Raw genomic sequence first — 13579 nt, 5'->3', positions numbered from 1 at the left:
CTCCTCCTCCCCCTCCTCCCCCTCCTCCTCCCCTCCTCCTCCTCCTTCCCTTCTTCCTCCCCCTCCTCCACTTCCTCTTTACCTCCTTTCTTCCCTTCTCCCCCCTCCTCCCCCTCCTCTCCCTCCTCCCCCTCCTTCCCCCTCCTCCTCTCCCTCCTCCCCCTCCTCCTCCCCCTCCTCCACCCCTCCTCTCCCTCCTCCCCCCTCCTCCTCCCCCTCCTCTCCCTCCTCCTCCTTCTCCTCTTCCTCCGCTTCCACCTCTCTCCCCTCCTCCTCTCTTTCCCACTTCCTTCCCCCTTCACTGGCTTCCATCTCTTCTTACCTCCCCTGCCTCCCACTCTCCCCTGTGGCCCAGCCCGCACAAAGCGGCCCCCTGGCTCTGCACCGGGGCTGGAGGTGCAGCTGGCGGGGCTGTCCTCTCTGCTGACTCTCTTGCCCTGACTCCTCGTGACCTCTGCCCGTGCCCCACAGTGTTTGAGTTCATGCCATCATGGGCATCACCCTGGCTACCATATTCACCATGCTGAGGCTTGCCAAGGAAGCCAAGATGCGCCAGGTGATCTGCAGTGGTACATATCCCACCTGGGCCCGCAGGTCCGGCCCAGTCGGGGTGCTGGGGGCTGGGGAGGTGGAGTAAACAGGTAGAGATAGAAGGGTGATGGGATTCACAGGAGGGGGCGACCGGGGACACGTTTCCAGGTTCGGCTTGACTTGGGCAGGTCTTTGATGCCATTTATATCTGATCACATTGCCCCAGGTTTTGATAACTTAATGTTTCTCTGGACCCAAATCCCCAATACCTGAGAAAATTAGGGCAAAATGTGTTTGCCACCCTCTGCAGTGGAATCCCCAGCATGTGAGTAAAAAGAGGTTTATTCCAGGCCCCGGCCTTGACCTCGGCACATGGGCATCAAGGGCTGGTGCCGAGTCACACCTGCTCTACCCCCTCCGGGGAGTCTTTCACACACAGACATGCAGGATAAACACTAGGGGGCTCTGAGGGAGTTGGAAGGGCAGAGAGGGAGGGACGCAGAAGAAGATTTTTCTAGCAGTGTCTGGCCATCTCAGTGACCTGCTAGTTATGGAAGTGCAGGAGGGCTCCCTCCTGAGAAGGTGGCCTGGGGAGACTTTGTCCTTCTTCCTGCCCCTCTGGGCTCACTGCACATCCCCACGGACAGCCATGGAGACCTTCTGCGAGACCATGCAGTTTCACCTGAGGCACCTAGAGGACAGTGTGTACCCCGTGATGACTGAGGAGCAGTTTGCTGTGTATCGCTATTTTGTGACCGTGTGGCTTAGGGACAACAACCCCGAGGTGAGACTGCCCTGCTCGGGGATGGGGGGCCCGCATGGTCCCTGGGTCACGGCTCCCCAGCCTGCGGTGCTGGTGGGGCTGAGATACCGCGTGGTCCAGGGAGATGGGGAGCTGATTAATGGTGGAGCCACGTGGGCCTGGAGCCTCAGAAGGCGGCTTGATAAAGGTCCCTGGAGGTGCTAGATGAGGGTCCCTTTCACATGCCTGCCAGGCGCTCTCTGAGTGGTTTACCTACGGGAGCGATTTCCATGCCAGCTCTGTGCCATGGGATTGTTTTACAGCTGAGGAAAGTGAGGCATAGAGAGGGCAAGTGTCTGCCCAGTTACCTAAGTGACAGAGCCAGGACTTGGGGGAAAGTCTGGGTTCACTGCCCACCTCTGGGGCCCAGGGGAGGCCTGGACTCTACTTCCAAGGTCCCCTCTCTCTTGTGGATGGGGCTGACATCTCTGGGCCTTGCTGAGTCCTGGGCCCAGGGGTCTGGAGACGCCGCTTCTGTGGTAGGTGAAGCTGGGGCTCACCAAGTCCCTGAAGCCTATGCTGAACCTCATCCTGCCCAGCGACGACGTGCGTGAGCAGGTGTACGACTACGTCGCCCTGTTGCTGGCAGAGTACCAGGCCCACCTGGAGGCACTCTTCATCACACAGGTGAGGGGCCGAGTGGGCAGCGGCCTGGGCTGGAGGCTTGAGTGTCCCGGGTGTCCCAAGAGTACCGGGTGGGGAGTGTCATCTGGGTGGGAGATAGAGCCATGGGGCCTGGCACCTGTAGGATTTCCAAGAAATGAACGCTGCCATTCCAGGTGGAAAGGATGAGATCCCAAAGGGTTTTGGAGGCCACAGTAAGGTCATGGCCTTTGTGTCAGTTTCTTAGGGCTGCTGTAACAAAGAACCATGAGGTGGGTGGATTAAAACAACACAAATTTATTCTCTCATTGTTCTGGAGGCCAGAAGTCCGAAATCAAGGTGTTGGCAGGCTGTGCTCCTTCTGAAGGCTCTAGGGGAGAATCTTGCACCTTCCAGCTTCTGGTGGCCCCAGGCACTGCATCACGGCGACCTCCTGCTCCATCTTCACATGGCCATCTTCTCTGTGTCTCTCTGTGTCCTCTCCACTTCTCGTAAGGACACCAGTCATTGGATTTAAGGCCCACCCTAAATTCAGGATGATCTCATCTCGAGGTCCTTAGCTAATTACAAGTACCCTATTTCCAAGTGAGGTCACATTCTGAGGTTCTGGGTGGACACAAATTCTGGGGGACACCATTCGACCCCTGCCAGCCTTGCGCTCCTGTGAGATGGAGGCTTTGCAAGGTTCTGAGTGGAGGCGCGGCCTGGGCTGATGTAGATTGTGCAAGGTGTCACTCATCTACAGATGAGGCGAGGCTCTTGGCTGTAAGAGCTGCGAGCAGCAATGAATGGCATGGGTTTGGGGAGCCATGTGTAGATCATTCGGTCTAAAGATGGGCTTCACCTCCCAGTGACTAGGAGAGAAAGGGGAAGAAGGCCTTGAATGTCGCGCTTGGTGGCCCTAGTGCAGCCCTGCCCAAGCTTTACCGTGCACGGGAATCACCGGGGGCTGGTTGAAACAGAGTTGGATTCAGAGGTCTGGGCAGGGCCTGAGACGTGGCATTTCTAACTAGCTCCCAGAGGAAGCTGATACATCCGGTTGACGGAAAACACAGAGTAGCAAAGGTCTGGAGTTTGACCCTGAGTCGGTAGAAGGTCACGTGCCACCACTTCCCACCTTTTGCAGGTCTTGAGGCAGATCCTGGAAATGTCAGTGACCACTAACACCCCTGTCCCCCAAATGCAGCTGCACACCATCTTCACGGAACTGCATGTCCAGGTGAGGCTGGCAGGCTGTGCTGGGCGTGGCCTTCTCAGGGTGGGTCCATGGGAAGGGGGCCGCGGCAGGTGGCGTGGCCCACCAGGGCGAAGGGTGAGATGGTGGTGGGGCCCCCGTCCCGCTCACGTGTCTCCTACATCCCTCTGGGGGCGAGGCCGTGGTGCTCCTGCAGCTGCGTCCCTTGTCCGGCTGAGATCTCACCCACCCTCCCTGCGTGACCCCCCCAGGTGTGCTCCAAGGCCCCCGCCCAGCGGCAGTACAGCAGCCAGAGCCTGACGGAGGTCGTGTACTGCTTCATAGCCCTTGGTGAGGCTCCCCCAGCTCCGCTGTGAGCCCACGGGAGTCCCGGCCCCTCTGAGCACTGGGCCTGGGGCTGCCTCGTCCCGCTGCTGTGGCTCAGGGGGCACGACTAAAGCGGTCCTTCCCCCTGCAGCCCACTCCTACCCCAAGGAGCTGATGAAGTTCTTCCTCAGCCAGATGGAGGTGAGCGAGGAGGCCATCTGCGTGGGGACCCTGACCCTGATTAGGGCAGCGATGAGCGCACATGGTGAGCGAGGGCAGGAAGTGGGACAGGGGTTAGGGGCGATGGGTCTCAGCCACATCTGCACCCCCTTCATTTCTTCACTCTTCATTTCCCACTACTGGGTGGGCCAAGAAATCACAGCTCTGGGTTGCTTCACGTTTTCTATACTTGAACATAGCCCACCCTCCACACCCTCACCCCTTTCCTTAAATCCCGAATCCCAGCTTCCACCTGAGTCTGAATTTCAGGCTGTTTACCTGAATCCCCCAAAGCTAAGTCAAAGGCTGAATATAAAGCCTAGTTACACCATATAGACGTAGCCCTAAAGCTCTGTTGACCCAGTGCCGAACCTTAGTCTGAACCCCTGATTCTAAATCCCTAAGCCCAAATCCTAAACCTGGCCTTGATAAAGGGAAATACTGTCCCCAACAGCACCAGCTCAGAGAGCACCTTTGCGTGAATTTGAACAAGGTGCCCCCTACTGGCAGCATGTGGTCTTGCATGACTCGAGAAGAGCATGGGTGGCTTCAGTTCAGTCCTTCAGCTGGGTGCTCTTGCACAGTGCGCAAACTGGGCAACTGTACGTGAACCACCTTCTGCTGCCAGTAAGCCCCTTTCTTAAAGAAATGCAAATTTAAGCAACAGTGAGGCCCTTTTTAACCCATCTGATGGGCAGAGATGATAAAGATAATGACTAGTGTTGGCCTAGCCATTTTTCTGTAAAAGCCCAGATAACAAAAACATTTTCAGCTTTGCAGGCCACATGGTCTGTGACAATTATGCAGCTGCACTGTAGAGCAAAAGCATGGTCTGTATAGACTGCAGAGAGTGGTGGTGTTCCAATAAAACTTTATCCACAAAAACAGGCTTTGGGCTGGATTTAGCCTTAGGGCTGTACTTTGCTAATCCCTGGCCTAGAATACAAAAAACAAGGCTTCTATACTTCATTGATGGGGGTGTAGATTGATTAAACCTTTCTGGGTTCTCAATTGGATAGGGCCCAAAACTTGGGCTCAAAAATCTAACATTTTGTCAATTGTCTGAAGGAAATAATTGCCCAAAAGCAACTGGATAAAGATGTTCGTTATAACATTGGGCATAAAAGCCAAACATTAAAAACAACCTACATGTTCTTCTGTAAGGAATTTGTGGAATTAATGATAGTATAGCAACATGTGGAATATTATACAATCCACACTTTTTCATGGAAACGCTGCCCTTTATATATTAAGTATAATAATACAGTATGAGATAGTATATATAGCGTGACCTCGGTTATGTGAAAGAAGTCTAGGTGTTTATGCATAAATGAGTTTAGAAGGATACACCTAAACTGTTAAGGGTGGTTATCTTTTATTTTGATTTTACAATGAACAAATACTTTTTTTTTTTTTTTTTTTTTTTGCGGTACGCGGGCCTCTCACTGCTGCGGCCTCTCCCGTTGCGGAGCACAGGCTCTGGACGCGCAGGCTCAGCGGCCATGGCTCACGGGCCCAGCCGCTCCGTGGCATGTGGGATCTTCCCGGACCGGGGCACGAACCCATGTCCCCTGCATCGGCAGGCGGACTCTCAACCAGTGTGCCACGAGGGAAGCCCAACAAATACTATTTTTATAATCAGAAAAAAAGTTTTCCATTTTGGAGATAAAAACTTTAAATTGTAACATTCTCCCTTTCTTTTTTTCTTTTTTATAATTTTTATCGGGATGTAGTCGATTTGCAATGTTGTGTTAATTTCAGGTGTACAGCAAAATGAATCTGTTGTACGTATACATGTATCCACTCTTTTTTAGATTCTTTGGTGCCTGAATACCTGCCACCTTCTACCCCAACCTCATTTCCGTCTGGACCCTCGGCGGACATGGTGTGTGCACGTGTACACGGGTGTGTGTACATGTGTGCATGCATGTGTGTTTACCTGTGTGTGTGTGTGTGTGTGTGTGTATGGGGGGTCCTCCCCGGCCCCCTGGCCCACCACCCTACCCTGCCTGGCCGGGTCTCCCTGCAGGGTGTGATTCTGTGCTTTGGCCTGTGTGTCCGGGGCCAGGTGAAGACGGTGCTGAACGTGCTCCACGACTTTGAGGAGAGGATCCAGGAGTCGGAGCAGTCCTGGCAGATCGGCGCTTGGCGGGTGAGGCACCCTTGCTCCATAATCAGGTCTCTGGAGGCCTCTTGGAACAGTGTTCTCAGCCCCCAACCAAGGCTCTTACTAGATCTCAGTAAGAAATTGCCCTCTGGGTCTCCTTCACCAAAGTGAAGTGGGGAGTTGGACCCAGACAGCCAGTGGCCAGCCTCTGGAGGCTGCCCCTCCCAGCCACGGGGCACAGTGCCCTGGGCTGGCTGAGCCCCCAGTGGGCAACCACCTGGAGTCACCGATGCCTCCAAGGTTTTGGCCTTGACCTCGGACCCTTGCCCTGGGGGTCTGGTAGTTTGGAAGGAGAGAATCGGGAGTGTCCAGGCTTTTCTTCGGCTTCTCCACAGAGTGGGACCTGAGGCCTGGATTTCTTCTACTCAAGGCCTGGAGAGCATGGGCAACCCTGCCCCTCCTTCCACGGTGGGTTGGGCGGCCTCTAGCACCTCCTCCCAGGAGAGCACGGCTGAGACTTTCTGTTCCCACTGGATCCCCAGCGACACAGGAACCCTTGGCCCAGAGTAGACGCTTGTCAGGTGAAGGTGTGAAGGAGGACACAACAGCCTCTGTTTAGGGGTTCCACACAAACCCCCTGCTAACGGGAGGTCATGGCCCTGGTCTGACTTGCTCATTACTGTACAGCCAGGACGTAGCATATAGTAGGTGCTCAATAAAGATGTGTTGAATGAATGAATAAATGAGCGAGCATTTCAGGCACCCAGGAAAAAGATGAAGGAACAGACCCCTCCCCCCGCCCCCCGCCAACACTTGTTCTTCCCCTTCTCATTGGCCTCACAGAAGGACCATCCCTGGAGGCGGGAGACAGTGAAGGGTGCCCTCATGGTGATGTACAGCTGCGTGGCCTCGTACTGCCACCCGCAGATGCTTCTAACCCACGTGGACAACCCCATCACTGCTAAGATCATTCTCCACTACTACAGCAGCTGCCAGGTATAACCCCGGGACGCCATGGACCCACAGTGCCCAGGGGATGTTCTCTTTGAGCCAGGCTGGCGGAGAGTTGCTCTGTATCGTTATCTGGGCACTGCCAGCCCCACCCAGGAGACAGCCAGGAGTCCTACCGGACACCCAGCATTTGGGAAGCCCATCGCCCCAATCTGTGCTGTTCTCTGCTGCAGTGGGAGGGGGGAGCAGCCCTCCCGCGAGCGCTGGGTGGGATGCTTGTGGGTCCCTGAAGACAAGCCCCCCACTCTTCCCAGCCCCTCGCACTCCCTCCCTCACCTCTGCCCTCCACCCTGACACCTGACCCAAGCCCTTTCATAAGGGACAAGAATGGGCTTGTCTTCAGAGATGCAAAGGGACTGGCTACTTTCTTGGAAAGGCAAGGAGGAGAAAACACAGAGAATAAAGGAGAAATGACTTTATTATTATTGTTTTGAAAACTGTGGTAAAGTACACATCACGTGAAATTTGCCATCATAACCATTTTTAAGCATGCAGTTCACTGGTGTTAGGCACGTTCAAACTGTTGTGCAACTATCACCACCATTCATCTCCAGCACTCTTCGTCTTCCTAAACTGAAACTCTGTCCCCCTAACACCAGCTCCCCATTCCGCCTCCCCAGCCCCTGCCCCCCCTTCTGCTTCCTGTCTCTATAAATTTGACACCCCAGGTATCTGGTATAACTGGAATCACACAGTGTTCATCCTTTTGTGACTGGCTAATTTCACTTAACATAATGTCCTCAGGGTTCATTCCTGCCTTAAAAGCAAAAACGATTTGATGTCCGTAACTTATTCTGCCTCTGTGGTGACGCACAGGGCTCAGAGCCCCTGGTCAGTGAAGGTGTCCCCTGACCGGCCTTGCTGTCCTCAGGCACAGCGTGGAGGGGTTCGGGCAGGCAGCACCTGCTGGGGGGCACTGGAGGGCTGTGCCCTGTCCAGCACCTGGCCCACATCTCTGCCAGGTGGCTGAAAGGCAGAATGGGGCTAGCCATCTCTCAGAGCGCTCCTGGCACCACCTCTTCTTTGGCCTGGGGAAGGAGCATCCTATGCGGCTGCAGGGTCTGGGGGCGCAGGCTGGGGCTTGGGGTCTTCGGGGCTCCCTCACAGCCTGTCCCTCGTCATGGTCTGGGCACAGGACATCCGCCTCAAAATGGCCTTCATGAAGAGTGTGGTGCAGGTCACCGACGCCGTCAAGACCATCAAGGACCTGGAGGACTTCCAATTTGCCCCAAAGGCGACCCTTACTGCATTATCATGGTAAGCTGGGTTGGGGGGCTTCCTCCATCCTGGGCGGTTTGGGGGTTCTCACTCTGCTGACCGGCTTCCCCCTGGTCAGAGGTCCTGAGAGCATCTGAGGCACAAGGCGGCAGGCAGGGGTCTCTGAAGCGCCCCCCGTCTCAGTTCTGCTTTGATCCAAATGAAGGAGTTCTGGGTATGACATGCGTATGTCCGATAAAGGGTTTCACGGCCAGGAAACATTCCGGAAGCCAGAGCTGAAGACCCTTCCCCTCTTGGGCCCTGATTTGCCACCGAGGTGGCTGGTTCAGGGCTGGGAGACAGAGGCCCACGGGCTCAGCCCTGAGGTTTCTCCATAGGCGGGACCAGGGGACAGGGCTCTGCTGTAAGCAGGACAGAGCTATTTTTGCACAGAACTTTGTTAAGATCTAGAAAGTGTCAACTGTCCAAAGGCAAGAGGTGGTGGCAGGGGCCGATGAGACTGTGGGGCGACCACTGTCCCTCGTCCCCAGGCCTCCCCACTCCCTTGCAATGTCTTGGTCCCTGGAAATCGCTCCAGCTGTATTGGAAGCAGCCTGGACGGAAGAGAGATGCGGGTAGAACAGGAGGCGCTGAGAAGGAAACAAACATTCCTGCTCGGGGCTGAGCGCTACACGCACGTGTAATTTCACGCCAGCCTGGCCCAGCCCTGTGAACCAGGCCCCCAAGTCCTCATTTTACACGTCAGGGCTCAGGCGGGGGACGTGATCTGCCCAAGGGCACACGGCCAGTAAATGCCAGACCTGAGTGAGAAGCGTCGGCCCATCTTCGCCCCACTCCTTCCACGAGACTTTGCTGCCTCCCCTAAAATGTCAAAGACCAACTGATGGTAAAAAGAATGGAGGCGATATGGGGTGTTAGAGCCCATCATACAACGTCAGGTCCTCCTGGCTCTAACCCTGGGAGTGCGGCTGCCATCGTGGTCACTGTTGGCCCAAGCCCCTCTCTTGCCCATCCCGGGACTCTGGGTGGCTTGACGGCTCACTGCCCCGCTGTCTGGGCAGGTGATCATCAAGGCAGAACCAACTGACAGACTGGTTTCTCCAGTGCGGACCATGGCCATGGATGCCCTCTCGTACTTGAGGTGAGCTGGGCCCCTAACCAGGCCCCAGGTGCCTCTCTGGGGTGGAGGTAAAGTCTGAGACAACCCCTCAGTGCTTTTATGGGGAGGTTGCACCTCCTTTGCCCTCCCTTTTTGCCTTTGTAGCTGGAGTCTTGGGTGGCAGCTCCTGGGGCAGAGTGGGTCTTCCTAGGAGATGGGGGTCTGCTTCCACCTGCTCTTTTTTTTTTTTTTTATAATTCTTAGCAGTATTTCAAGTTGGGCCCTTCTCCTTGGATTGGGAGGTGAATGGCAGGTGGGTGGGTTGTCCTTTGGTCCATCAGGGGATGTTTTGAGCTAGAAATCACACAGTGACACAGACTAGCACAGCCAGGAGATGGCATCCTTCAGGCCGGGGTGGGCTCAGTCAGGAAGTCTGTTTATTGACACGGTATTGATACGGTTAATACAAAGTAATAGAATGCCTGATGGTGGTCTTCCTGGAATTGTCCATCCACTGGTGGGGCAGGGGGAGTGGGAAGAAGTTAGGCGTTTGTAAAATGAGTACTTGAGGTGGCTGGGTCGTTGCTAGGAATTCTTCTACTGGGGCAGATTCGTATTCATATTCATATTCGGCCCATAGCAGAACTATGTGTCACTTTAAAAGGGTGTACATAGGCAGATTTTATTTTATTTATTTCTTTTTGGCTGTGTTGAGTCTTCGTTGCTGTGCGCGGGCTTCCTCTAGTTGCGGTGAGCGGGGGCTTCTCTTGTTGCAGAGCGTGAGCTCTAGGTGTGCGGGCTTCAGTAGTTGTGGCATGTGGGCTCAGTAGTTGTGGTGCACGGGCTTAGTTGCTCCGCGGCATGTGGGATCTTCCCGGACCAGAGCTCGCACCCCTGTCCCCTGCATTGGCAGGCGGATTCTTAACTACTGCACCACCAGGGAAGCCCTAGGCAGATTTTAAATAAAATTCACATACATCCGTTTAGGGACTTGGAGATAAGAAATGCATACACAAGGAATTATAGGTCAGAGCTGAGTATTTGTAGGTGAACCACAAAGGAAAAAATCTAAGACCAAAAAGGGGGCTACTAACAAGATGTGATTCAGCTGATGGGCTGTCAAGGGGCTTAGCGTGGGAGTTGGCTTTTGACTTTTGACCTGGGCTTAAAAGAGATGACTGGATTTGGGAAGGAGCTGGAGGTCCCAGCAGGGTGAAATATAGGAGGCACAATAGAGCCAATGGGGAACCTGTGACAATTCCGATACCCTGCCCCACTGCAGACCTTTAAATGATTCCTGGAGCCAGGCACGGCCCCTGGGCCCCTTAAAAAGCCCTCCTAGGAGTCTAACGTGCACGTAGGCTTGAGATCTATCTATGAAGGGGACAGAAAGAGAGAATGAGCTCGTGTGCATCAAGCAGCTAGCTGCCACCCCCGAAGGTCTATGAAGACACACGCGGCTGGGCTCCACGCCTGAGTTTTTGATTCAGTAGCTCTGAGGTGCAGCCGTAGAATTTGCGTTTCTAATAAAAGCTCCAAGGGGCTGCTGCTGGTGGTCCAGGAATTACAGTTGAAAACTCCCGGGCTGGGACCAGCCTGGCAGGCAGAGCCTATGGTTGTGGTTCAGTGAGGACCAATGGAATGGTTCTGAATAGGAGAGGGGGAGGCTCTCAGCAGGCAACAAGGAGAGAGGTGGCCTTGGACCCCTGAGTCTCCCGCTCAGTCACAGACAGTCCCTGGCCACCGGTGGGTGGAGCCGGGGCCCTTGGGGAGAGATGGTTGCCTGAACCCCCAACCAGAGGAGCTGGCCTCTCCCTCATTCTGTGACATGCCTCTACACCCCAGACTGGGCAGCGGGTGGCAGGGTCTCACCTCTCCACCGACCACTCCTCTTGTCACCACTTTCCCTAGCAAACTGAAGCCTTTCTACTCCACAGAGGAAAACAGTGAGCTGGTGGAGATTAGTATACACGCTGTCATTTCTCTCCAGCCCCCAGGAGAGAACGATGAGTCCATTAGGGTGGGTCCCTCTGGGCCACCTCATCTGCTGGGTCAGGACTTAGAAGTTTACGTTAACACGAGCAGTGCCGAGAGCCTACCATCCTGAACCTGTGAGTGGCCAGAGGCAGTGAAGTGCAGCAGGCTCTGTCAGTAAGTGTACGGTGATGCTAGCTGCTGTAACAGATAAACTCCGAAATCTTCATGGTTTTACGAGATGGAAGTGTATTTGTCACTCACGTGAAGTCCAGTTGGCAGCAGCAGTGGAGAGGGGGCTGCTTCGTGCAGTTCTTCAGGGACCTGGGCTGACAGAGGCCTCACCGTGTCTAGTGCGTGGCTCCAAAGGTCCCTGTGGGTAGGGATAGCCAGCTTGAGAGAGAGGGCCTGGAGGATTTATGAGCTGTGTTGCCTGCCTTCCATTGGTCAGAACTCAGTCACACACCTCCACCTAGATGCAAAGGGTCCTGGGAAATGTAGTCCCTGACTGCATGGCGGCTTCCCAATAAGGCTGTGGAAAAGCAGGACAATCTTTTGTGGACAGGGAGCCATCTGTGTCTCAAGGTCCTGGCCCTGGATGAGGGGTCAGGAGAACTGGACTCTAGGAATTCGGTTTCCTCCTTTGCAAAATGGGCTTCTCTTGAGGTTGTCTTCTACGTCACATGAGAAGCTACGTATAAAGAACTCAATCTGAGCAGAAATCAAAGGGCGGTTATCAGGCCATCTCACACTCCCTGGTGTGGACCGGCACAGAGTCCTGGTGTGTGGCTGTGTGAGCCCCCATTGCCGCCCAGTTCTCCCCTCTCTTGGCCACAGACCCTCTATGTGAACGCCCTGTGTGCCCTGGAGCAGCTGATGGAGGGCCTTGTGCAGAGGCAGCTGGACCCCAAGGGGCTGCAGGAGATGGTGCACGTGAGTTGCCTGGCAGAGGGCGAGGAGCCAGGGATGGCCACCCCTCCCAGAACACTGGCCTGAGGGCCAGACTCTCAGTGGGAAACAGGGGTATGCATTAAAAATTGATTTGGTAATTTTATTTAGATAAAACTTCAAATTGGCTGAAAAGTTTTGAGAATACTACAAAGAACTCCTGTATACCTTTCACCCAGATCCACGATTCTTAAATATTTTTAATATTTATTTGTTTATTTATCTATCTATTTGGCTGCGTTGGGTCTTAGTTGTGGCATGTGGGATCTTCACTGCCGCGTGTGGGATCTTCCTTGCGGCATGTGGGATCTTTAGTTGCGGCATGTGGGCTCTGTTTTTTTTTTTTTTTAGTTGCGGCATGTGAACTCTTAGTTGCGACATCTAGTTCCCTGGGATCTAGTTCCCTGATCAGCGATCGGACTGGGCCCCTGCACTGGGACCTTGGAGTCTTAGCCACTGGACCACTGGGGAAGTCCCCAGATCCATGATTCTTAATATTTTGTGACATTTTCTTTTTCTCTCTCTCTTTTTTTTCTCATTACACACACACACACACACACACACCATTTTGAATCATGGAGAGTTAGCTGTAGACATCAACAACAAGAATGTTCTCATATAACAACACAATGTTCAAAATCATGAAATTTAACAATGATACCATGCTATATTCTAATCTACGTTCTATATTCATATTTCACTAACTGTCCCAATTATGTCCTTTACAGTTATTTCCTCCCAGACCCAGGACCCACTCTGGATTATGAATCACATTTCACCGTCATGTGTCTTTAGTCTTTCTCCGTCAGTCTGGAACAATTTCTCAGTCTTTGTCTTCATAATCTCGGTACGTTTGAAGTGTGCTGGGTGGGTTTTTTTAAAAAAAAATTAGACTGTTTGCTTTCTTATTATTGATTTTTCAGAGGTTGTACATATTCTGGAAACAAGCCCTTTATTATCTATATGATTTGCAGATATTTTCTCCTGGTCTGTGACGTGCCTTTTCGTTAATTTCACAGTGTCTTTTGAAGAGCAGAAGTTTCTAATTTTGATGAAGTCGAATTTATCATTTTTTTCTTTTATGGATCATGCTTTTGGTGTCATGTCTAAGAAATCTTTGCCTAACCCAAGATTTTCTCCTAGTTTTCTCCTAGAACTTGGTATTTTCAGGTTTTACAATTACGTCTGTGATATATTTTGAGTTGTTTTTAAATATGGATCAAAGTTTATTTTACTTTAATTTTTTTTTTGCATATGGATAACCAGTTGTTTCAGCACCATTTGTTGGAAAGACTGTCTTTTCTCCATTGCAACCTTTGCATCTTTGTCAAAAATCAGTTGACCCTATATGTATGGGTCTATTTCTGGACACCTATTCTGCGCTACTGATGTTTTTGTCTGTCTTTATACCAAAGTCATCCTGTCTTGATTACTACAATATTATATAATAAGTCTTGGAATCAAGAGCAGAGGGTATAAGCCCACCGACTTTGTTCTTTGCTGCTATACCCCACAAATATTGATATGTTGTGTTCTAATTTTATTTTAGTTCAAAATGCATGTCAA

The 13579-nt window shown here is 52.8% G+C and overlaps 1 protein-coding gene across 1 annotated transcript in view; it reads left to right on the top strand.

Moving 5' to 3' along the window:
- The window catches only part of MROH2A (maestro heat like repeat family member 2A), a 34410-nt gene that overhangs the window by 7094 nt on the left and 13737 nt on the right, over nt 1-13579 (top strand). The window contains 15 exon segments of the mRNA XM_067739929.1: nt 472-486; nt 489-569; nt 1179-1315; nt 1817-1960; nt 3063-3155; nt 3383-3461; nt 3589-3702; nt 5471-5541; nt 5686-5808; nt 6607-6759; nt 7910-8031; nt 8570-8669; nt 9054-9133; nt 11003-11111; nt 11903-11998. Coding sequence (XP_067596030.1) covers nt 472-486; nt 489-569; nt 1179-1315; nt 1817-1960; nt 3063-3155; nt 3383-3461; nt 3589-3702; nt 5471-5541; nt 5686-5808; nt 6607-6759; nt 7910-8031; nt 8570-8669; nt 9054-9133; nt 11003-11111; nt 11903-11998 — 1517 coding nt within the window.

The sequence above is a fragment of the Pseudorca crassidens genome, chromosome 6 (assembly GCF_039906515.1).
Source record: "Pseudorca crassidens isolate mPseCra1 chromosome 6, mPseCra1.hap1, whole genome shotgun sequence".
Taxonomy (NCBI): Eukaryota; Metazoa; Chordata; class Mammalia; order Artiodactyla; family Delphinidae; genus Pseudorca; species Pseudorca crassidens.
Note: the sequence above shows the minus strand (reverse complement) of the source record. Positions and strands in the feature narration are given on the sequence as shown.